Source organism: Lontra canadensis, unplaced genomic scaffold, assembly GCF_010015895.1.
Source record: "Lontra canadensis isolate GAN:19392208 unplaced genomic scaffold, GSC_riverotter_1.0 scaffold86, whole genome shotgun sequence".
Lineage (NCBI taxonomy): Eukaryota > Metazoa > Chordata > Mammalia > Carnivora > Mustelidae > Lontra > Lontra canadensis.
In genome coordinates this window covers 86,264-111,810 of record NW_022631080.1, presented here as the reverse complement: position 1 = coordinate 111,810, position 25,547 = coordinate 86,264, and the positions used below count along the sequence as shown (strand labels likewise).

The following is a 25,547-nucleotide window of genomic DNA, read 5'->3' as shown; positions in this document are numbered from 1 at the left end:
AATTAGATTTTAAGCCAAAGACTATAATAAGAGATGAGGAAGGACACTATATCATACCTAAAGGGTCTGTCCAACAAGAAGATCTAACAATTTTAAATATCTATGCCCCTCACATGGGAGCGGCCAACTATATAAACCAATTAATAACAAAATCAAAGAAACACATTGACAATGATACAATAATAATAGGGGACTTTAACACCCCCCTCACTGAAATGGACAGATCATCCAAGCAAAAAAATCAACAAGGAAATCAAGGCCTTGAATGATACACTGGACCAGATGGACATCACAGATACATTCAGAACATTCCATCCCAAAGCAACAGAATACACATTCTTCTCTAGTGCACATGGAACATTCTCCAGAATAGATCACATCCTGGATCACAACTCAGGTCTCAGCTGGTACCAAAAGCTTGGGATCATACCCTGCATATTTTCAGACCACAATGCTCTGAAGCTAGAACTCAATCACAAGAGGAAATTTGGAAAGAACCCAAATACACGGAGACTAAACAGCATCCTTCGAAAGAATGAATGGGTCAACCAGGAAATTAAAGAAGAATTGAAAAAATTCATGGAAACAAATGATATTGAAAACACAACAGTTCAAAATCTGTGGGACACAACAAAGGCAGTCCTGAGAGGAAATTATATAGCGGTACAAGCCTTTCTCAAGAAACAAGAAAGGTCTCAAGTACACAACCTAACCCTACACCTAAAGGAGCTGGAGAAAGAACAGCAAAGAAAGCCTAAACCCAGGAGGAGAAGGGAAGTCATAAAGATCGGAGCAGAAATCAATGATATAGAAACCAAAAGAACAGTAGAACAAATCAATGAAATTAGGAGCTGGTTCTTTGAAGGAATTAATAAGATTGATAAGCCACTGGCCAGACTAATCAAAAAGAAAAGAGAAAGGACCCAAATAAATAAAATCATGAATGAAAGCAGAGAGATCATAACCAACACCAAAGAAATACAAACAATTATAAGAACATATTATGAGCAACTATACGCCAGCAAATTGGACAATCTGGAAGAAATGGATGCATTCCCAGACACGTATAAATTACCAAAACTGAACCAGGAAGAAATAGAAAACCTGAAGACACCCATAACCAGTAAGGAGATTGAAGCAGACATTAAAAATCTCCCAACAAACAAGAGCCCAGGGCCAGACGGCTTCCCAGGGGAATTCTACCAAACATTTAAAGAAGAATTAGTTCCTATTCTTCTGAAACTGCTCCAAAAAATAGAAATGGAAGGAAAACTTCCAAACTCATTTTATGAGGCCAGCTTTACCTTGATCCCAAAGCCAGACAAAGACCCCATCAAAAAAGAGAATTACAGACCAATATCCTTGATGAACACAGTTGTGAAAATTCTCACCAAAATACTAGCCAGTAGGATCCAACAGTACATTAAAAGGATTATTCGCCACAGCCAAGTGGGATTTATTGCAGGGCTGCAAGGTTGGTTCAACATCTGCAAATCAATCAATGTGATACAATACATAAATAAAAGAAAAGACAAGAACCATATGATACTTTCAATAGATGCTGAAAATGCATTTGACAAAGTACAACATCCCTTCTTGATCAAAACTCCTCAAAGTTTAGGGATAGAGGGAACATAACTCAATATCATCAAAGCCATCTATGAAAAACCTATCACGAATATAATTCTCAATGGGGAAAACTGAGAGTTTGTCTGCTAAGCTCAGGAACACGGCAGGGATGTCCATTATCGCCACTGCTATTCAACATAGTACTAGAAGTCCTAGCCTCAGCAATCAGACAACAAAAAGAAATTAAAGGCATCTGAATTAGCAAAGAAGAAGTCAATCATTCTTTGCAGATGATATGATACTTTATGTGGAAAACCCAAAAGACTCCACTCTAAAACTGCTAGAACTTTTACAGGAATTCAGTAAGGTATCAGGATATAAAATCAATGCACAGAAATCAGTTACATTTCTATACACCTGCAGCAAGACAGAAGAAAGAGAAATTAAAGAGTTGATCCCATTTACAATTGCACCCAAAACCATAAGATACCTAGGAATAAACCTCACCAACAAGGTAAGGAATCAGTTCTCAGAAAACTATAAAGTACTCATGAAAGAAATTGAGGAAGATACAAAGAAATGGAAAAATGTTCCATGCTCATGGATTGGAAGAACAAATATTGTGAAAATGTCTATGCTACCTAAAGCAATCTACATTTTTAATGCAATCCCTATCAAAAGCCCATCCATTTTTATTTCAAAGAAATGGAGCAAATAATCCGAAAATTTATATGGAACCAGAAAAGACCTTGAATAGCCAGAAGAATGTTGAAAAAGAATGCCAAAATTGGTGGCATCACAATTCCAGACTTCAAGCTCTATTGCAAAGCTGTCATCATCAAGACAGTATGGTACTGGCAAAAAACAGACACACAGATCAATGGAACAGAATAGAGAATCCAGAAATGGACCCTCAAATCTATGGTCAACTAATCTTTGACAAGGCAGGAAAGAATGTCCAGTGGAAAAAAGATAGTGTCTTCAACAAATGGTGTTGGGAAAATTGGATAGCCACATGCAGAAAAATGAAACTGGACCATTTCCTTACACCACACACGAAAATAGACTCAAAATGGATGAAAGACCTCAATGTGAGAAAGGAATCCATCCAAATCCTTGAGGAGAACACAGGCAGCAATCTCTTAGACCTCTGCTGCAGCAACTTCTTCCTAGAAACATCACCAAAGGCAAGGAAAGCAAGGGCAAAAATGATCTACTGGGAGTTCATCAAGATCAAAAGCTTTTGCACAGCAAAGGAAACAGTTAACAAAACCAAAAGACAACTGACAGAATGGGAGAAGATATTTGCAAATGACATAACAGATAAAGGGCTAGTACTCAAAATCTACAAAGAACTTACCAAACTCAACACCCAAAGAACAAATAATCCAGTCAAGAAATGGGCAGAGGACATGAACAGACATTTCTGCAAAGAAGACATGCAGTTGGCCAACAGATACATGAAAAAGTGCTGTATATCACTAGGCATCAGGGAAATACAAATCAAAACTACAATGAGATACACCTCACACCAGTCAGAATGGCTAAAAATTATAAGTCAGGAAAAGACAGATGCTGGTGAGGATGCAGAGAAAGGGGAACCCTCCTACACTTCTGGTGGGAATGCAAGCTGGTGCAGCCACTCTGGAAAACAGCATGGAGGATCCTCAAAAAGTTGAAAATAGAGCTAACCTATGACTCAGCAATCACACTACTGGGTATTTGCCCTAAAGATAAAAATGTAATGATCTGAACGGGCACGTGCACCCAAATGTTTATAGCAGCAATGTCCACAATAGCCGAACTATGGAAAGAACCTAGATGTCCATCGACAGATAAATGGATAAAGAAGAAGTGATATATATATATATATATATATATATATATATATATATACACACACACAATGGAATACTATGCAGCCATCAAAAGAAAAGAAATCTTGCCATTTGCAATGATGTGTATGGAACTAGAGAGTATTATGCTAGGTGAAATAAGTCAATCAGAGAAAGACAATTGTCATATGATCTCCCTGAGATGAGCAATTTGAGAGTCAATGTGGGGGGTATGGGGGAGGGGAAGGAAAAAATGAAACAAGATGGGTTCGGGAGGGAGAAAAACCTTAAGAGATTCTTAATCTCACAAAACAAACTGAGGGTTGGTGGGGGGAGGGGGTACGGACAGGGTGGTTGAGTTATGGCCACTGGGGAGGATATGTGCTATGGTGAGTGCTGTGAAGTGTGTAAGCCTGACGATTCACAGATCTGTACCCCTGGGGCAAATAATACATTATATGTTAATAAAAAATAAAAGAAAATTATAAAAAAAGAAATATGGCTGCTTCTTTTTTATTTAAATAAATATCTATTTATTTAAATAAATTTATTTAAATAAATAAATTTAAATAAAGAAAATTTGATTTAAATATTTATTTAAATTTATTTATTATATAGCTTTGGCCTTAAGGGAATCTGATTAGAGGCAAGAACAAGACTGCTGGTAAGCAAATAATAGAATTTTAAGGAAAATAATGGCTTCCATATTTTTTGTTTTGTTTTGTTTTGCATTGCTTTATTTTTATTTTTATTTTTTAATCTTTTTAATTTTATTTATTTATTTTTGTAACATCTTTATTTTATTTTTTTCAGTGTTCCAAGATTCATTGTTTATGCACCACACCCAGTACTCCATGCAATATGTGCACTCCTTAATACCCAATACCATTGGTCTTGTACTGAGAGAGCAGATTTTCAGCTAATAATATCTCTGCTGTCATCCTAGTAATGCATGAGATGAGCTACATCTCTCTGGTTATCCTTGGATGCTTGGCTCCTAAAAATATATTAAAGTCATCAACAATAAAGGCAAGAACAAATGGGAGAAATAACACTCTATCAACACAATCAGTACAGTGGGGACTGCAAACTGGAACAGAGAAGAGCATTCCTCCTATTTGCAAAGCCTTCTCCTTCTTTGTCTGATTGGCTCCATCTCCTGCATATTAACCACACCTGGAATCCCAGTGAACACTCTGCAAAGAGTTCAGCAGAAATCATTGATTACAATGCCATTGCTGTGTGAGCTACAATTTTTTTTCCTGCCTAAATGCCTAGAAAATCTTAGCTATGTGTGGATCCTTTACACTGATTTTTATTTTGTTAGTTTCCTCTGAGCAATTAAAGTCTTGGGAAACATTTCTTCATAGGACAATGGAATGGGGACACAATTAGTTGATTTCCCCATTTCTCGGAATTAAAATACACCCTAAAGCATTTCAATAAGAAATTATAACACTAAATGTCCAAAAAGGAACCAACAATAGTAACAATGAAGCAAAGAGTTGCTAGCATATATTTATCTCTTCTGAAGCCTGCAATGACAGTAAGTAGCATAATGATACATGAGAACAATCTGGAAATGTTCCGAGTACTCCAACAATGTGCAGTACTCACTTCTTGCCTACACAAGTACATCATTCTAGCGATGCTTCTCTCTTCCTTCTGCATATTTTATTTTTCCTACTCTACTAGTTTATTACCATCAGCAAATGCTTCCATTTGAAAGCCATTTCTGACTTGACCTTTGCTTCAAGTCTCTGCCCATTCCTCTGTTGTTCATCTCATTGACGGTGTTATCTATAGTTTCTGCCTATAATGCCTCCTCTCTTTCTCATTAGCCCTCTTTAATCAGATTTTTGCCGCATGATAACACTATAACTTTTTTGTCAGTGTAACCAGTCAGCCTCCATGTTACTTAATCCAATATCAGGGGCTCCTGGGTAGCTCAGTTGGTTAAGCGTCTGCCTTTCACTCAGGTGATGATCCCAGGGTCCTTGGATGGAGCCCTGAGTTAGGCTCCCTGCTAAGCAGGGAGTCTGCTTCTCCGTTTTCCTCTCCCTCTTCCCTGGCTTGTGAGCTCACTCTCTCTCTCTCTCTCACGCGTGCACATGGAATAAATAAATAAATACAAATCTAAAAAAAAATCCAATATCAAATCTCAGCCATAATCTTATTATGGAATTTAGGGAATATTCAGAAGCTGGTTCTGAGAGTCAAGAGACAATTGCTCTTCAGCCACTGTGCATGTTGTTCCCTGATCTTTAACCTTCGTGAAAGCTAATGAACTTGGTGCTTTGTGGAGGCTATTGTGCTTTATGAGTTTGATTATCAATCAGAGCCCAAGGCCACTGCTGCAATTTAATCACTGTAGATCTTACAGGCTGGCATCTTGAAAAGGAAGGATTGACTTTCAGACCTACAACTCAGTATGGCAAGGGTACTTCATGGTCAGGCAAGGTCAAGGGAAGAAAGAGATCAGGTTTCAATGCCAGGACAGTTGCTGACCCACTCTTTGTATGAAGCAGCAAAACTTCTGTGGTAGAGATTTGTTTGTTTGCTTGCTTATTATTTATGAGTGAAAAGTTTTGACTCCTGTTGAGATGGCAAAATAAATTCATAAGGAAAGGGCAATTGAGAGGAGACCGAGAAAGACTATAACTAGGTTAGTACTTAATTGATTTTTAGTGTAAGTGGAATTGCTGAAAACTTAAGAAAAGAGTCATTCATAGTAGGTAAAACAGACAATTGAAAAAGTGGTTATTGTGCAAGGAAAGTTCTGTTGGGAATTTGAGATATACTGTAATCAGTTATGATTTTATTCAGATATGGTCATTAGTCACTAGCCATACTCCCAGGTACATGACACAGGAGAGAGGCCACCACGGAAGCCTGTCAATATAGTTCAAAGGAGTGTGACACTTTGTTTGAAAATATTAACAAGTCCCTGATAAATCTTCTTTCTTTCAGATTTGTTAGTTAAATGATCGAGAGACTTACAATTTCATGGTAGACATAATTGAACAGAATGGACTATTCTGGCTGAGTCCCAGCAGAATTCAACATACATAAAATTCTCCAGAATTTAGATGTAATTGAGTTGACCAATTTGGAACGAATGAAGTCATGAATTGAGCAAGTTTATGCTGAAAATTTTACCACTTGACTGTCTTGCCTTCTTTAAATAATGAAATATCCCCTGAAGCCCTTAAAATGTTACATGTACAAGCAAGGTCAGATTGATTTTATGACTACAAGCAATCACCCAGCCACAATAATGTGCCTCTGGTTCATTCAACCATATACCTTGTGATACAGGCAGTTCCTTCTGCCTGTGCCACCTTATTTCAACCTCATGTTCAGGGAGAGATAAACCACATAGGAAACAACCTCTTGCTACCATATCTGCCATGCATTGCTTTAGTAATGAGAAGCCATTCCAAAGAACAAAGAAGGCTAACAGAAACATAAAAATGATAATGAGAGAAATGGGAAAAAAATGGTTTAGGTGAGTCAGCTGTTCAGGTGGTGGATAAAGAACAGGATGGAAATCAGAATGAAATTGGCACTGTTGTTCTTAAATACTGTTGATACAGAATCTCCAGATGACAATGGTAATGAATCCCAGCTCAGGTGGCTGCCTCTCTTCAAAGGCACCATAAATCCTTCCCCATTTAACCTGAGTTGGAGAAAAAGAAGTCCCATGATGCTAAAGAAGAATGGAGTGGGGGCACCCTGATGGCTCAATGGGTTAAGCATGTGACTCTTGATTTTGGCTCTGGTCATGACCTCAGAATCTTGGGAGGGGAGCCTGAGTCAGTCTCCGTACTCGGCTTGGAGTCTGTTTGAGATTCTCTCTCCCCCTTTCCCCCTGCTACTCTCCCTACTTGTGTTCTCTCTCTCACTTTCTAAAATAAATATATAAAATCTTAAAAAAAAAAGAATAGGGAGAAAAATGGAAACAGTGTGATACGTTTATGTAGGCTTTCAATTGCCAGCCTGTGGCTGGATGTCAAGAAATGCTCTTCTTTGCTACCTCTAATGGTCATGTCAAAAAGAAACTTTCTTATTAAACAGTTTTATTGAGATATAATTTGCTTACTATATAACTTGCTCAAACCTCTCTTTGCAGTTAATATTAAGCAGTACTGAAAGTCAAGATTTATGTCTTAATTCTATTTTGTATTATATAATCAAATGTCTCCCCCATTCACCTTTCATTTGGTTAATAAATATTTTTACATTCTTTTGATTTTAAAATTTTGAAAATATTTTGCCTTAAATATATTTATTATATTCTGTATATGAGAGGTTTCCTCTTTCATTACATTCTAATAGTCTCTTCTTTTAAATAGATGATTTTAATATGCTTATATTTTATATTTTTCTATGAAAATTTCTTTCATAGTGATTTTTTTAATTTAAACTATAAATATCTCTTCCCAATTCCAAATTCTTAAGTTATTTTCCCATCCTTTGAACAGTAAATTAACATGTTTTACCTACTAACAGAAAACCACACACAGAGGTGCCTGGGTGGTTCAGTTGATTAAGCGTCTGTCTTCTGCTCAGGTCATGATCCCAGGGTCCTGGGATGAAACCCTGCATTGGACTCCCTGCTCAGCGGAGAGACTACTTCTCCCTTTCCCACTCCCCCTGCTTGTGTTCCTTCTCTGACTGTCTCTGTCTCTCTCTGTCCAATAAATAAAATCTAAAAAAAAAAAAAAACCACACACACACACATATTCTTTTTATGGTTGTCTAGAATTTTAGTTCCACTGAAAATATGAAGTTATTATGTAGTAAATATGCACCATTGGCCAATAGTTCCTGTTTTCTTTCTTTTGTTTTCTTTTTTGTACTTTACCACTATCTTTAAGACAACAAAGATTGTTTTATGTTTGCATCTGTTGCATTTCAGTATTCAGTTTTAATAAAACAAGTAAAACATCTTATAAATTAACAAATTGAATAGCTTTCCTTTTCAGTGTGTATGTTGAGGACAACTTTTCCATCAAATTTTTGGAAATTACAGAATTTATTAGTAGGCAATCCTGAACTACATGATGCTATTGGTACTGATTATACTGTGTCTGTTTTGAGGGTTTTTTTCCCCCCTCAGGTTTGGAGGCTCCTATTGAGATATTCTCAAGGGCAGAGATTTTTTCCTCAGCTGTGTCCAGTCTACTAACAAGCCCATCAATGGTGTTCTTCACTTCTATCACAGTGTTTTCTATCTCTAACATTTCTTTGGGGTTCTTAGGATTTCCATTTCTCTGCTCACATGGCCCATGTATCCTTGCATGCTATCTGCTCCATCCATTATAACCCTTAGAATATTAATTACAGTTGTTTTAAATTTCTGGTCTGATAATTCCAGTAGCCTTACCATGTCTGTTTCTGGTGCTTGCTCTGTCTCTTCAAATTGTGTTCTTTGCCCTTTTGTTATGCTTTGTTTTTTCCTGGTAGCCAGACATGATGTACTGGGCAAATCGACCAGCTATAAATAGACTTTTGCAGGGCCTGGGTGGCTCAGTGGGTCAAGGGGTTTCCTTCAGCTCAGGTCATGATGCCAGGGTCCTGGGATTGAGCCCCACATGGGGCTCCCTGTTCTGTGGAGAGCCTGCTTCTCCTTCTCTCTCTGCTTGCTGCTCTGCCTGCTTGTATTCTCTCTTTGTGTGTCAAATAAATAAATAAAATCTTTTAAAAAAATAAATAGACCTTTGGTGTTGCAGTATGAGGTATGAGGAGAGGGGAATTATTCTATAGTCCTATGATTAAGCCTCTTGGTATTTTAGTGAGTCTTTTAGTTAATGTATGTCTCTTCTGCACTATGAACTTCATAAGCATTTCTCAGTTTTGTTTTGTTTGCTTTTTTCCCTTTCCTTTAGGTGGTACAGGATGACTAGAATGGTCTATGCTTGGCTATTTCCCTTCTTTCCCATGGAAAATTAGACTGGCTGGACTTGGTTATTTTTCTTTCAGCAGGTGAGCTGGATCTTCTAACACCCCAGCAGGTTAGTTTTCCTTGAGGGCAGGCTTTAAGGGGAAATCAGTTTGCTCTGGTTAGTTCTTTTTCTTATTGAAAAATTTGTTAGCTTTCTATCAGTTTTTATTACTGTGAAAAATTTCAAACATTCACTAAAGTAGAAGGAATAGTATAATAACTTCCAAAAACCATGAGCATTTCATCCTCAATAATTATGTACACTGACCAACTTCAAATATTTCCCGGCCCCTGACAGAAACACATGTGGGGTAAGTTTTCTCCATTATTTATTGAGGAAACCTGGTCAAGCTCCTGAAGGTAAATCTGGTGGCGGCCATTTTATGACTCTTCTTCCCAGGAGTATTTAACTCTTGAGTTGCTTGTGTCGAGCCTCTAGGAACTCAGCAACTGCACTTTGGGTTTTCCTACCCTAGTTCTCCTTGTGGTGGTTTCTGCTGGAGTCTCTACTGCGGTAAGTCGTAACTCCTGTGTCTTCCTGTGTTTGTCTCTCCAGTGTTGGGGGCAGTTGATTTGCTTGCCTGTGTCCTCTTCTCTTAGAGAGCCGTGAAGAGTTACTGATTTTTCAGTTTGTTTAGTGTTTTTGTTTAACTTAGCGGGAATTTCCAAGTTTTTTATATGTGGAGCTGGGACTGGAAATGAGGGTTTTTTTTTTTAATTAATAGATTATATTTTGACTAGTTCTGGGTTCTAGAAAAATGAAGCAGAAACTACAAATTTGGTGTATATCCTCTTCCTCCACATATAGTTTCCTATGTTAGCAATTTCCTGCATTAGTGTGATCCCTTTGTTAAAATTGAATCTTTACTGATATGCTATCATTTCTTAAGGTACATAGTTTATGTTAGAGTTCACTCTTTATGTTGTATACTATGGAAGTTTTGATAAATGTATAGGATAATCTATATATTTCATTACAATGTGCTATAGAACATTTTCTACCCTATAATTTCCTGTGCTTTATCTACTTATCTTTCACTCTTAGCCCTAATCCCCAGCAACCACTTATCTTTTTACTATCTCCATATATTTGTCTTTTAAGAATGTCATTTAGTTGGAATGATATTGTATATAGTCTTTTTGGACAGGCTTCTCCATAATAAACATTTAATGTTTCTCCTTGTTTTTTTAAAACTTGATGGTTTGTTTCTTTTTATTGCTGAATAATTTTCTATTGTTAGGATGTACCAATTTATCTGTTCACCTAATGTTTGACATTTTGGTTGTTTCCCATATTTTATAATTATGCATGAAGTGATAGAACCTTTATGTGCAGCTTTTTGTGTGAACATAAGTTTTCAACTCATTTGAGTAAATATTTAGAATAGTAACTAATGGATATTGTGATAAGATTGTGATGAACTTTGTAAAAAAAAAAAAAAAAAACAAAAACTTCCAAACTGTATTCTACATGTAAGCTGTTAGACCATTTTCTCTCATGCAAGCAATGAATGAGAGTTTCTGTGGCTCCACATTCTCATTGGTATTTTGGTTTTCTCAGTGTCTTGGGTTTTAATCATTCTAGATGCACAATGGTATCTTGTTGTTTTAATTTGCAATTCCCTAATGCCCTAAGATGTTGAACAGCTTCTCATGTGCTTTCATTTGCCCTTTATTTTTCTTCTCAACTGAGCACCTTTTATGTACTTTTTTTTCTTACTATGTTAGCAAGGACTTCCAGTACAATGCTTAGTAAGGGTAACAAAAGGAGATCACCTTGCCTTGTTGATGAACTTAGGAAGAAATTATCTGATTTCTCACCACTAAATAGGATATTAGTTTTAATTTAAATCAACTTGATTACTTTCCCCTCTATTTCTAGTTGGAAGTTTTTTGTTTTTTTAATTGTTTTGCATTTTTCAAATAATGCTTCCGTATCGATACAATTTTTCATGTCTAACATGTTGTGATGGATGATAATAATTTTAAAATGTTGATGCAGCTTTATATACCTGGAATCCCTCCCACTCGTTCATGGTGTATAATTGTTTTCAGACAGGGTTGGATTTTATTTACTAATGTTTTGTTGTAGGCTTTTATATCTGTTTTCACGAAACATCTTGGTTTGTAGTTTTTTTTTTTTCATGTTGCCATCCAGTGTTGTTATTGGAGTAATACTGACCTCACAGGATGACTTAGGAAGGGTTTGATAGCTATTTTTTGGGTAGATTGTAGAGAATTGGTATCAGTATTATTGAAATGTTTGTCAGAATTCACTAGTGAAGCCACCTGATACAGGTAATTTCATTTAGGAAGGTTGTTAATCACTGAATTTGTTTTAATAGAGATCTATTCAGATTCTACATGTTCTTGTGTGAGTTTCTTTATATTTTGACTTTGAGGGAATGTTCTATTTCATCAAGTTATCAAATTTGTGGGCATGGAGTTGTTAATAATATTCATTTACTAACGTTGCAATGTTCATGGGATCAGTAGTGATGGTCACTTCCAACTTCTGATATTTGTAATTTGTGTCTTCTCTTGTAATTTTTTAAAATTTGGTAACCTGACTAGAGGCTTATAAATTTTATTGTTAAAGAAAACTGAAAAAATAGTGGTCCACAGTTTGTTTTGGCGAAGTGAAAATTGTTAACCTGGTTAAAGCAGGAGGTAGAAAATACACCTTGTGAAGCTGCTTTGGGAGAACAAGTTTGAGACAGAATGTTAATACTGCAGGGGATATATTACTAATTTCATCTTATTAATGACTATAAGAAGTTGAATTCAAAAAGGAGTCTAACTGTTGGCAATCAGGGACTCACTGAAAGAAAACATTTTCTAAAACAATCAGCATGGAAATTTGTGACTGTTTATAAAATCATAAGAGATTAGTTTGAGAAGGACAGTGAATAACATTTTGCTACTTACAGTGCTCTCTTGGGCAAAGAGAACACAAAAGAAAGCATGTTTATAAAATTCACTCATAATATACATGCATTAATTTAGTTCTTAGGGAATATTTTCATATGGGCATCCCATTTCAAATTTCCTATAAATTGGTCAAATTAACAGAGCCTAGAAAAATTGAACCAACTTTCTGAGCTACAACCATCCAGCAGAGTTCACATGAGTTAAAAATAAATGTTATTTTTGTAATTCATGGAGAATTTGCTTGATTTCTGCAGCAGAAAAGAAGTTGTGTAATACAGGATGAGGGACAAAGAACCATTAAAACTGTTACTTCTCTACAGAAAATATAACCTTCCCAATATTTTATGTATACTGTGCATTTTTTGTCATTAAAAAGTGCTATCACACTGGGCACATCTGATCTTCATAATGTAAGTTAGACCAAATTTCTAGACTCAGAATTATAGTAATTTTCTAGCTCCGAGGAAAGATGAAGAAAAACCTAGGACTTTGGATAATACAGCTAGTATTTTTTATTACACTGACTTATTTTGAAATTTATTATGCATTAACTATGTAATTTTACCTGGTTTATACTTCTATTAGTCACTTAAATAGCAATACAAGAAATTAAAACATTCTTCAAAGAAATACTGTTATTAACTTCTTCATTAGTTTGAGAAGACAATAAATCCAGAAACCAGACTATGTGTGATCATAAAAAGCATGTGGATCACCTTGAATTTTAGAAAATATCACTGCATCTGGCTTCCTGATTTGTATCGTGACATTTAAGATACAAAGGAAATACTAATGTTTCCTTCTGCTCTGCATCACACATTCTGACGATTGATTTTATTTTCATTTGTTTTCACCTCCAAGATTTACATATCCTCTGATATCCTTATATAGATTAAAATCTTTTAGAGGACAAAAACCTTTTTTTTTTTTTTTTAGTTTTTTTTTTCAGTGTTTCAAGATTCATTGTTTATGCACCACACCCATTCACCATGACTTTAAGAACAAATGGTAGATGTGTAAAATTTTTGATTAAGTGACCAAATAAATATAACTTTAACTTTTCTTACCAAAATTTGTGTTTAATTTTGTTAATATGGTACTAGTATATGCAGGGGCTAAACTTAAATTGTATTGATTTCTATGCATGAGGATTTTTCTTCCAATTAAGGAATACTAAATGAATAGCCCTTCTTGTGTTCTATATTGACTTTTTTGGAGATTACCTATTACTATAATATGTATGTATCTATCAGACAAAAATAAAAACACAGTTCTAACCTCAGAGTTCTTACATTATAGAATGATTTTAGTAAAAAGGTGGGTATGTGGATGGTTGGTATTATTAATAAAAACTTTTAAAGGAAATTTATAAAATTCATTCGTTCTCCAAGAGGGAAATAATTTCACTCTGTTTTATATTAATGAAATTTAATTCCATGCTTATCCAAAAAGTTCAAACCTGTCAGTGAAAAAAATGTCTTCAGCCTAATTAATGTCAAAATTTGGAAATGTACAGTCTATGCTTTGAATACTGATATTTCTGGTTAAGACTAACAAAAGTAAGACTTGGTAGAATTTAAGAGGCAACATATTACCTTTTAGTTTCAAAAAATATTGATCCATACTTGAAACTTTTATATAAATCTTCAGTGCTACACCATTGCTACTTAAATCCATTTACAAGTTACTATACCATTGCTCCATTCTAAGAGAAGGTAATTTGTCCCTATTCCCTATAATCCAAAATGTAATAGTTCACTTGAAGATTGTTGAGTAACCCCTGAGGATTTACTCAATGCAATCTCAAAATAGTCATGTTTTCAACAGCAGAAGGAGACCTCTATATAGATATTCAAGTCAATTTTTTTCCAAATTTTTCTTCATGAATAACGGATTTATGTGTATATAAATAGTTGTCGTGCGAAAGGTTAACATTATGTTTTCACTACTAAAATATTCCATTGTGCTGAACAAATTGTTTTTGTTTTGTTTTTGTTTTCTGTAATTGGGTACTACAGTGTTTTTCAGAGTTTTTTTTCTTTAAACACTATCATGTCCAAATCCTTCCCATGCATTGGCTTTTCTAGTTGGTCCATGTTCTTACCTTTGATCCTAAGAGTCCTGTTCTGCTCTCTCTAGAATTTAGGGATGTCTGCTTTATCCTTAAAATCCAATTTAATTAAATTCAAAACTCCTATATTGAGTTAGAAACTGTGTTCAGCTCTGAGGCCAAGTAGAAGAACAGTCCCCTATGAGTTTTCCTTGGGAGTGGACAAAAGAATATGAAACGAGTCATGGAAACAAATAATTATTATAAGTTAGAGATGTAACAGAGTTTGGAAAATATTTGTTTTATGTGACTAAAAGATGACAGTGCTACTACTCAACATAAGAAAGTTTTCATGTTTATGCGCTACCAATAACCATCTGATTGTCTTATATAAAGCCATAATCTATAAATCTGTATAATATCCCCAAACTTAATTTCGTTATGAGTTACATTGTTTCCTTATTTTCTCCAAATATTGCAGTTTGAAATATATCATTTAATTTCTTAAGCAATTTCTAAGAGTACAACATACTTTAATAAATGGATCAACAACTATTTTTATGGTCCTCTTTGAAGCCAAGACTGTGAAATCCCCTCTCTTCCGTGACTCTGAAAGTTCTGAGAAAGCATTACAGATGAATTAGAAACCCCACATATGTACCATAGTTTCCTGATAGTAGAGACATCACACTGAAAATAGAGATCAGCTGCTGCATTTAATTTTGAAAACCTCAGATAATATTGATTTTGACAAGAGTTGGAGATACGTGTGTGTGTGTGTGTGTGTGTGTGTGTATTTATCTATATATATGGAAAACATGAGAATGAGAGCCTTAAATGATTATTCCTTATGTGGCTTATTGTGGTGGTTGTTTGGTTTTTGTAATATCTTATTTTCAAAATACCACTCTGGTTCTTATTTTCTTAGCTATTCAAATATTATTTTCTGGTATAATTTGACTTGAGGACTATTGACTTACTGAACTAGCTATATGATCTTGGATACACTGTTTAATTTCCATGGTAAGACTGAAACATGTTGACTTGTTCCTGATCATGCATAAGGTGGTCTGTATTTCAGCATTAATTGTGGTATCAGCCATAGCTTTTGGTTTCAATTTTGTTTTTGAGATTTAATTTTTGAGGTTGAGAAAATTTACTAGTATTCTTAATTTACTGAGCAATTTTATCATGAATGTATATTGCATTTTCTCAAGTGCATTTGCCATTTGCATTTAGCATATAATATTTCTCCTTTAAATTTAATGGAATAAATTAAATATGTAGAAGAGGTTTTTTAATGTTGACAACTTTGACTTTGGGATTATTTTGTTCAACTAGCTTCTTTAAGATTTTTTTTTTAAGTAATCTCAACAGCCATTATGGGGTTTGAACTCACAAGTGTCTCATGCTCCACCCACTGAACCGGCTAGGCGTTCCTCAACTAATGTGTAAGTTTATGTCCTAGAGTGGACTCCTTTTTCCTTTTTCTTTATTGCATTTAATGTTATAAATCTAAACACTGATTAGCTTATGAGACAACTTTTAATAAGTTGTGTTTTAATCAATTATTTTTGAGTTTATTTTTAGACCCATGATCTATTAGAAATAGATTGTATAATCTTCAAGCATGTGGAAATTTTCTAGATTTATACTACTTAGTGATTTAGAATTGAATACTGCTGTGGTACAGAACAAATTCTGTACAAATTCTAACAAAATGTGACCTGTTTTATGGCTCAGCATATGGCTTTTATCACTGAGTGTTTCCAGTACATTTGAGAGAAATGTGTATTTACCAATATTTGGTGTAATGTTTTAAAATATCAATTAAGTCAAAATGGTACAGCTCTTCCAATTTGCTGTATCTTTACTGACTTTCTTTGCCTAATTAAAGACTGGAGGAAGTCTATTAATGAGGCCAGCTACTAATTTATGAAGAGGTTTTTAGTTTTTATTTTTTTTATATTGTTGTATTTACCATATATTTATTGTTCCAGGCATTGCTATCTATTCAGAATTAGTTTTTTTTTAATATTTTATTTATTTATTTAACAGAGATCCCAAGTAGGCAGAGAGGCAGGCAGAGAGAGTGGGAAGAAGCAGGCTCCCTGTTGAGCAGAGAGCCTGATGTGGGGCCAGATCCCAGGACCCTGAGATCATGACCTGAGCCGAAGGCAGAGACTTAACCCACTGAGCCACCCAGGTGCCCCCAGAATTAGTTTTCTATATGGCATCGTTTCTCTTCAGTCTAAAATTCTTTTAACAGACTTTATTTAGCAGGTCTGCTGGAGATAAATTCTTCCACATTTGTCTAAAATGTATGCATTCATTGATCTTTATCTTCTATTTACAGTTCTCTTGAAAGCTCCCCAAAATAAATTTAATGCCTAATATGAGTTTTTTTTTATCATAGCATTTCCATTCAGTGCTTTTGAAAATTTCTGTCTCTTTATTGAAAAGCATTATTTATTCCCTCATGTTGCTTGCTTCTTATTTAACATGTTAATCATAATTACCTTAATCCATTTCTGATAATTCCAACATCTGGACATTTCTGGGACTGATAGCATTATTATGATAGTAATGTTTTCACATTTCTTAATACTTCATTAAATGTGAGATACTTTATAAAAAACTGATAAAAATTGTTTCCCATAAAAATGAAACTGTTTCGTCTGCCGAGTTACTCATCTGGGACTGAAGGATAGAGTGCCTGATGTATAGTGTAAGTTTCAGCCACCTGTTAACTTTCTCCTGTTCCTCTACATACATCCTTACTCTACCAGCCCCCTTGCTGTCCCTTGACAAGTGACCCTTACTTCTCCTGCTTCAAATCCAGGGACAGACAGTCATTTTCCATGTTTAAATTTCAGCTGTTTTCCTCTTAACAGCATTTAAGGAGGTTTCTTCCTTCTCTCACATCTCTGTTAAAGGTTAAATCCACCATGGATCTCATCTAGCAGGGGACTTGTTACTTTTTTGTGTTCACAGCTCTATCTTCTAATAGCATAAAATAACTATGATCTTGAGTATTATCTGTCTTGAAATAATTACTGAGTCTTAAGTGGCACTCTTTAGTGATTCTTTACTAGCCTGGTACTATTTTTAAATGGCACTTGGAAATCTGGTCTTAATTTGTTGTACTTGAAACTACTGTGAAAATCAGTGTATTAGTACTTGTGCTAAAATACCCACCGTGGGTATTTTAGTCACCCCTAACTCTGTCCCCCAAATTACAGTTTCCTTGAGCAAACTGTTGGAAATGGAAGAAGAAAAAGGAAAGGACCATGTAACATGTATACTGAGAAATACAGGTTTTTCTTTTTTTTTTAATTAATTAATTTTATTTATTTTATAAACATATATTTTTTCCCCAGGGGTACAGGTCTGTAAATTGCCAGGTTTACACACTTCACAGCACTCACCATAGCACATACCCTACCCAATGTCCATAACTCCACCCCCTCTCCCAACCCCCCTCCCCCCAGCAACCCTCAGTTTGTTTTGTGAGATTAAGAGTCACCTATAGTTTATCTCCCTCTCAATCCCATCTTGCTTCATTTGCTCTTTTCCTACCCCCTTAACCCCCCATGTTGCATCTCCTCTCCCTCATATCAGGGAGATCATATGATAGTTGTCTTTCTCCGATTGACTTATTTCGCTAAGCATGATACCCTCTAGTTCCATCCATGTCGTCGCAAATGGCAAGATTTCATTTCTTTTGATGGCTGCATAGTATTCCATTGTGTATATATACCACATCTTCTTTATCCATTCATCTCTTGATGGACATCTAGGTTCTTTCCATAGTTTGGCTATTGTAGACATTGCTGCTATAAACATTCGGGTGCACGTGCCCCTTCGGATCACTACGTTTGTATCTTTAGGGTAAATACCCAGCAGTGCAATTGCTGGGTCATAGGGTAGTTCTATTTTCAACATTTTGAGGAACCTCCATGCTGTTTTCCAGAGTGGTTGCACCAGCTTGCATTCCCACCAACAGTGTAGGAGGGTTCCCCTTTCTCCGCATCCTCGCCAGCATCTGTCATTTCCTGACTTGTTCATTTTAGCCATTCTGACTGGTGTGAGGTGGTATCTCATTGTGGTTTTGATTTGTATTTCCCTGATGCCGAGTGATATGGAGCACTTTTTCATGTGTCTGTTGGCCATCTGGATGTCTTCTTTGCAGAAATGTCTGTTCATGTCTTCTGCCCATTTCTTGATTGGATTATTTGTTCTTTGGGTGTTGAGTTTGCTAAGTTCTTTATAGATTCTGGACACTAGCCCTTTATCTGATATGTCGTTTGCAAATATCTTCTCCCATTCTGTCAGTTGTCTTTTGGTTTTGTTAACTGTTTCCTTTGCTGTGCAAAAGCTTTTGATCTTGATAAAATCCCAATAGTTCATTTTTGCCCTTGCTTCCCTTGCCTTTGGCGATGTTCCTAGGAAGATGTTGCTGTGGCTGAGGTCAAAGAGGTTGCTGCCTGTGTTCTCCTCAAGGATTTTGATGGATTCCTTTCTCACAATGAGGTCCTTCATCCATTTTGAGTCTATTTTCGTGTGTGGTGTAAGGAGATGATCCAATTTCATTTTTCTGCATGTGGCTATCCAATTTTCCCAACACCATTTATTGAAGAGGCTGTCTTTTTTCCATTGGACATTCTTTCCTGCTTTGTCGAAGATGAGTTGACCATAGAGTTGAGGGTCTATTTCTGGACTCTCTATTCTGTTCCATTGATCTATGTGTCTGTTTTTGTGCCAGTACCATGCTGTCTTGATGATGACAGCTTTTTAATAAAGCTTGAAGTCCGGAATTGTGATGCCACCTACTTTGGCTTTCTTTTTCAATATTCCTTTGGCTATTCGTGGTCTTTTCTGGTTCCATATAAATTTTAGGATTATTTGTTCCATTTCTTTGAAAAAAATGGATGGGGTCTCTATGCCTGCCTCTCTGCCTACTTATGATCTCTGTCAAATAAATAAAATCTTTTAAAAAATCAAGTGATAAAAGAAAAGGAGAGAGAGAGAGAGCGAGAGAAAGACCAAGAGACAGACTCTTAATGACAGAGAAAAATGGATGATTATGAGTGGAGATGGGTGAGATAGGTGATGAGGATTAAGGAGGGCACTTGTCATGATGAGCACAGGGTATCTTACAGAAGTGTTGAATCGCTATATTGTACACCTGCAAGTAATATTACACTATATGTTAACTAGCTAGAATTTAAACAAAAACTTAAATTCATTTTTATGTTATTTAAGTTCATAATAGAACACAAATTCATTAAATTCAAGCAAAAATTCATAAGGAAAGAACAGAGATGAGAGGAAAAGAATGTAAGATAAAAAGGAAGTGACTGTGTCTGTTAGCCATTTGTATGTCTTCTTTGGAGAAGTGGCTACTAGACATATGAAAAAATGTTCATCATCATTAGCCACCATGGAGATTCAAATCAAAGCCACCTTGAGATACCACCTTACACCAGTTAGAATGGCCAAAATTAACAAGAAAGTAAGCAACGTGTGTTGGAGAGGATGTGGAGAAAGGGGAGCCCTCTTACACTGTTTGTGGGAATGCAAGTTGGTGCAGCCACTTTGGAAAACAGTGTGGAGATTCCTTAAGAAATTAAAAATAGAGCTTCCCTATGACCCTGCAATTGCACTACTGGGTATTTACCCCAAAGATACAGATATAATGAAAAGAAGGGCCATCTGTACCCCAATGTTCATAGCAGCAATGGACATGGTCGCCAAACTGTGAAAAGAGCCAAGATGCCCTTCAACGGATGAATGGATAAAGAAGATGTGGTCCATATATACTATGGAGTATTATGCCTCCATCAGAAAAGTTGAATACTCAACTTTTGTATCAACATGGACAGGACTGGAAGAGATTATGCGAGTGAAATAAGTCAAGCAGAGAGAGTCAATTATTATATGATTTTGCTTACTTGTGGAGCATAAGGAATAACATTGAGGACATTGGGAGAAGGAGAACAGAAGGGAGTTGGGGGAAATCGGAGGGGGAGACAAACCACGAGAGACTGTTGACTCTGAGAAACAAACTGAGGGTTGGGGGGGTGGTGGAGGGTTGGGTGAGCTGGTGGTGGGTATTAAAGAGGGCATGTATTGTGTGGAGCACCGGGTGTGGTACTAAACAATGAATCTTGGAACACTGAAAAAATAAAGTTTAAATAAAAAGAAGTGAGTGAATAAAAAAAATGTAAATTATTTAGTAATAAAATGATCTATTAATGTAGTTATTATAAATGGGGCAGAAATTGAGCTTTAAAAAGTCAAAAAGACAATAACCATTAAAAATAATGAGGAAGAAAAACATGGATGTCAAGATGGTAATATTTCCAGAATAAGAGTTTTTTTCAATGATAGATGATAGAACAACTGGAACAGACAAATGGTATACTGTGTAGAGGTTACTTAAAAAATAAAATCATAATTTTGAGATTGAATATAAGGTTTTAAGACAGTTTTTGATTTTTTTTTTTGTGTAGTAATAATCTTTCTGTATTTTAGAACATTTTTAACAACCAAAAAAGGAAAACACTTCTATAATCACAGTACGGCTATACTCAGTGTGAATTTTTGATCTATATCTTCCTAGACTTTTATCATGAATGTTTATGTATATTTAGAATGATAGTATATCTACCCTAAAATGCATATTTAATATGATTTGAATATATTTCTCAATCCTTCTTAGCACAATATTTCGAGATTCTCAAAGCCCAAGCTGGGTTGAAAGAGGGGATGTTTAGCTCCAAAATGTAGTAGAGTCAAAGTATTTGAGGAGCTAAACAAAAATCATTGAATGGGCTGACTTACCTTCCTCTGATCTTGGGCATGCTTGAAAATGAAATCTGTTGTTTCACTAATATCAAATCTTAGTTCAATAGTAGGTAGTAACTTAAAACTTTTCTCTGTCAGCAAAGAATGATTTGGGCCATTTCCTGAGTATATGCATCATCTAAAATTCTGTTTTTTTTTTTTTTTAAAGTGTAGCGGGGCACACAGTATTTTATCTAAATTAATGAAATAATGTGTGTACTAGAGAAGTGACCTTCACTTGTTTTTTTCCAGAAAGTATTACTCAGAGCAATTCTATTAAATATTTTCTACCCATCTATGTAGCGTTATATTTTTGGTAGAAATATTCCTAGAAAACTGCATTTCAGTCTATTTGACCCAAAGATAGTGACACTCAATAATTTCAAATAAACCTAACAATTGTAATTTTTTATCTGCATGTTGCAATGTTTAGACTTTTACTTTTAAACACAAATCTGGGTGAACTCAAGATCAGTTGGTTAAGCAACTGTCTTCCACTCAAGTCATGATCTCGAGGTCCTGGGATCCAGCCCTGCATCGGGCTCCTTGCTCAGTGAGGAGTCTGCTTCTCCTTCTCCCTCTGTGTGCTTGCTTGCTTGCCCTCTGACTCTCAAATACATAAATAAATCTTTTTTTTTTTAATTTTTAAAAAAGACAAAAAAACACAAGCCAATACCTTCTGTGAAGCTGTCTCATGATCCCTAAAAATGCAAGGATGTAAATCTCAGGTTAGGAAAACATGAAAGCTAGTTCTTACATTTTTTAGTGCTGTTATTTCATGTGTGTGGAGTGTGTGTGTGTGAGATGCAAATTAAAATTATACAAAAATACCTGCTGTTACATAATATGTATGTAAAAGTATATGTACATGACATGCATGACACCTAAATATCATGGTTAACTTTACTGGGGGATAAAAAATGAGAAGACTCCTATATATAAAATACTTGTTGATGGACAGGCCACATATCTGAAATTTGAGCAGTAAAATATTTTTCACTTGGGTTAAAGTGCATTTTCCAAAACTTTGACCAAAACCAATTTACTCTGTTACTCAGGCTCCCCCGCCATAATAATATATTAATAAATAATGAAAATTACCATGGATTAATTTATATTAGTTTTATTTAGCAAGCGCTTGATGGGTGAATGGTATACTGTGTAAGAAACAGTATCTGAGGGCACCTGGGTGGCTCAGTAGGTTAAGCCTCTGCCTTCGGCTCAGGTCATGATGTCAGGTTCCTGGGATCAAGCCCCACATCAGGCTCTCTGCTTGGCAGGGAGCCTGCTCCCCCACCCCGCCTGCTTCTCTGCCTACTTGTGATCTCTCTCTGTCAAATAAAATCTTTGGGAAAAAAAAAAAAAAAGAAACAGTATCTGATTAATGTGCCAAGGTCATAGTCACAGAACAAATATTATACTGATAAGAAAAAAAGGATTGCAAAAAAGGATTGCAAAGAAGGTCTATCAGGAACTGAGGTTTATGCCCAAGCTTTGTTTTGAGAAACAGCACAAATACACTAGGGTATACCTTCTGTCCATACAACACACACATGTGCATGCATATGTTCAAACATGTGCTTATGTGTGTGTACACATACTTTTGATATTTCTTAAAATCATCTAAAATTCTATACAAATGTATAAAATGTAGGTCAGTTAAATTCAACAGGGGATATACTTTTGTATTTATCAATATATACATCTAGTCTATTAACATCTGAACTCTAAGAATTTTATGGTCACTAAATGTTAACATAAAAATAAAACCACTTTAAGAAGATGAGACTTATATACAGATGACTCTAACTTTAGTTTATCCATGAACCCTTAGGCTTCAGAGTTTTAATACTGATTTTTCAATAAGCAAATTTTTTATGGAAAAAGAATTCAATTTATTTCCTATTTTTAAAAAGTGTAAACATTTTAAAAAGGGCCTTGGGCATAAAATCTAAATGTCTTCAGTGTGATCTGTCAGGAGCTTAAAATGTCACTCTTTGCAACCTTCATCATTAATTAGTGTTTGGTGCAAAGAAAGCAGGTACCAGGAGACCCTCCTGTACCAGGCAAAATGACAGCTTCCCCAGGATGAAGCCTCAGCCTTGCATGAGGAAAGGGGTGGAGAGCAGAAAGGAATGGGGGAGGAACTCGGGGGGAGGCTGGGACCCTTATGTACTGAGATCTATGCTGGGAAACACTTTAATGTGCTAAAACACTTTAATCTGTCTTCTTAACTGCTCAACACAAGTGGCCTGAGGCCTGTTCTAGGTAAGTTAAACTGTTTGCTGTGCATAGGGCCAATCCTATCCCACAGAGGCACAAATGTAGCCTCTATGAGGAAGGAAAAGCATCCACCAATGTAGCAAGAATTGGTTACCTTTGGCGTTGGTGAACTTGTGCAGGCATAAAGAGTCCTGGTAGAAGTGAGGATCACCCACCAATGTAGCAAGAATTGGTTACCTTTGGCGTTGGTGAACTTGTGCAGGCATAAAGAGTCCTGGTAGAAGTGAGGATCACCCAGTCTCACAGCTGTCCATTTGCAGAAGTAACCTCTAACACTGCCATGCTAGTCTCCAGAATACAGAAAGTCTCTTTCTCCTGACAAAGCAGTTGGGAATTTTTCCAGTGTAAAGTCATGACCCAGACATGAAGGAAGATGCTGGGGGCGAAGAACATAGCTTTGAGGAGGGTGGTCCCTTTGAACTTACGGAATACAGAGTTGCCCAGTGCCGCCTCCTGATGGCGCATGGGAGAAGAATGAGGCACAACGACTTTGGTTGCAAGAGCAAGGGAGCTGGGGGGATGACAGTAGAAAGGACTGTCGCCCCCCCCTGCTCCATTGTCTTACAGCTGACTTGTTTGTGCCTCATTCTTCTCCTGTGTCCGTCAGAAGACGACAGCCCAGGCCAGCCTGGAAGACATAGGTGTTGGAGAACAGGAGGAAAATGATGCTGATGTTGAAGAGAATTGCGGTATCCTGGATAATGAGAAACACCAGGATGATAGGAGCCATTTGGAGTAGTTCTGCAAAGGAATTAACAGATCCTAGGACAGTAGCAGGAACTGCAGGGAGAACACCAGGCAATAGTCACTGGTCTGGAGCATCTCATTTTGTTCAATTTGGCCCCCAGGTGCACGTTCCACATTTTTGCAGAAAACAGCACCTAGATTTCTCCCTAGCAGTGAGGGAGAAGCACTAGTGCATCAGAATCAGAGCTGTTTCCCTAGCTCTAAGACAGGGGATTCAAAGACCCCCTACATTGGTTGTCACAGGGATGCTATCCTGGTTTCCAGAGACTGGTTTTAAATCCGGGAAGTAGATGGCAGTTGCAGGCTCCGCCTGAGGTGTGCTAGCTGGTGGTCCTCCTTTCTCCTGCAGTACTCTGTGGCCAGTCCAGCTGCCTTGTTTGGACCCCTGCTTACCTGGGCCCTCTCCCCTCCTTTCTTTACAGCATTGCTGTTCCCAACAGCTGCCCAAGGCCTCCTGTCCATACCGCAGGGCCTTGCTAAGGGCCAGCCCCAGGGGAGACACTTCACCTCTGCTGCAATCCTTATGTTTCCATATGATGGGCAGGTGAGGGACAGGCGGAGCTGAGGTGCTCCTTGTGGAAGAAATGCCTGCGGAGGGAATGGAGTTGGGAGTCAGCAACTTGGTGTGCTAGGAGCGGGCTGCCCTAAAACCCTGCACTTAATTTCCCAGGCCCAGCAACTGTGTGTTAGTCTCCTGTCTTCTACATTGCTAAACTCTTCCAGTTTTCTTACTCTGTGTGTGTGTGTGTGTGTGTGTGTGTGTGTGTGTGTGTGTCTGAGTTTTTAAGCACACGCACGTTTATATGTGCGTGTGTGGTAACTTACTGTTTTTCTCCCACCACTCTTAAAATGCAAGCTCCACATCTATTGGAAATTTCTTCATTTATTTTCTTTTGCTGTATCCACAGACCCTAAAAACATGCCTGGTATATAGGAAGCACATAGAAAACATATGTTGAGTGAATGAAAGATTAATTCAAATGACTTACCTATATTAGCAATCCATATCTCAAACGTATCCTGACCTACTTATGAGATATGAAATGTATGACTTAATAGAATTAAACATGTGACTAATCCAAAGACCTGTATTTGCTGGAAAGCCAGTATAATATGTGTATATTATATTGGGAAAGGATAAAATTTGACTAAACTATATTAAAAGGTACATATTTTATATCAATCTAAAATCCTAGCTGTAATACTAAAATTACAAGTGTTTTATTAACATTAGAACAGTTACATTATTGAATATGTATGTTGAGATTTTATGAAGAAAAACCTATACAAATTGGTAATCCAGTCATTTTGAGAAGTTTATTATAAATAAAATCAT

The 25,547-nt window shown here is 36.3% G+C and overlaps 1 protein-coding gene across 1 annotated transcript in view; it reads right to left on the bottom strand.

Annotated features, from left to right (window-relative positions):
- Positions 1–24,286, bottom strand: part of LOC116882648 (transmembrane protein 138-like) — a 32,832-nt gene extending 8,546 nt beyond the window's left edge. Inside the window, 4 exon segments of the mRNA XM_032883170.1 lie at positions 23,642–23,731; positions 23,764–23,914; positions 24,093–24,223; positions 24,226–24,286. Of these exon segments, the coding sequence (XP_032739061.1) occupies positions 23,642–23,731; positions 23,764–23,914; positions 24,093–24,223; positions 24,226–24,286 (433 nt within the window).
- Between the last annotated feature and the right edge of the window lie 1,261 nt (positions 24,287–25,547).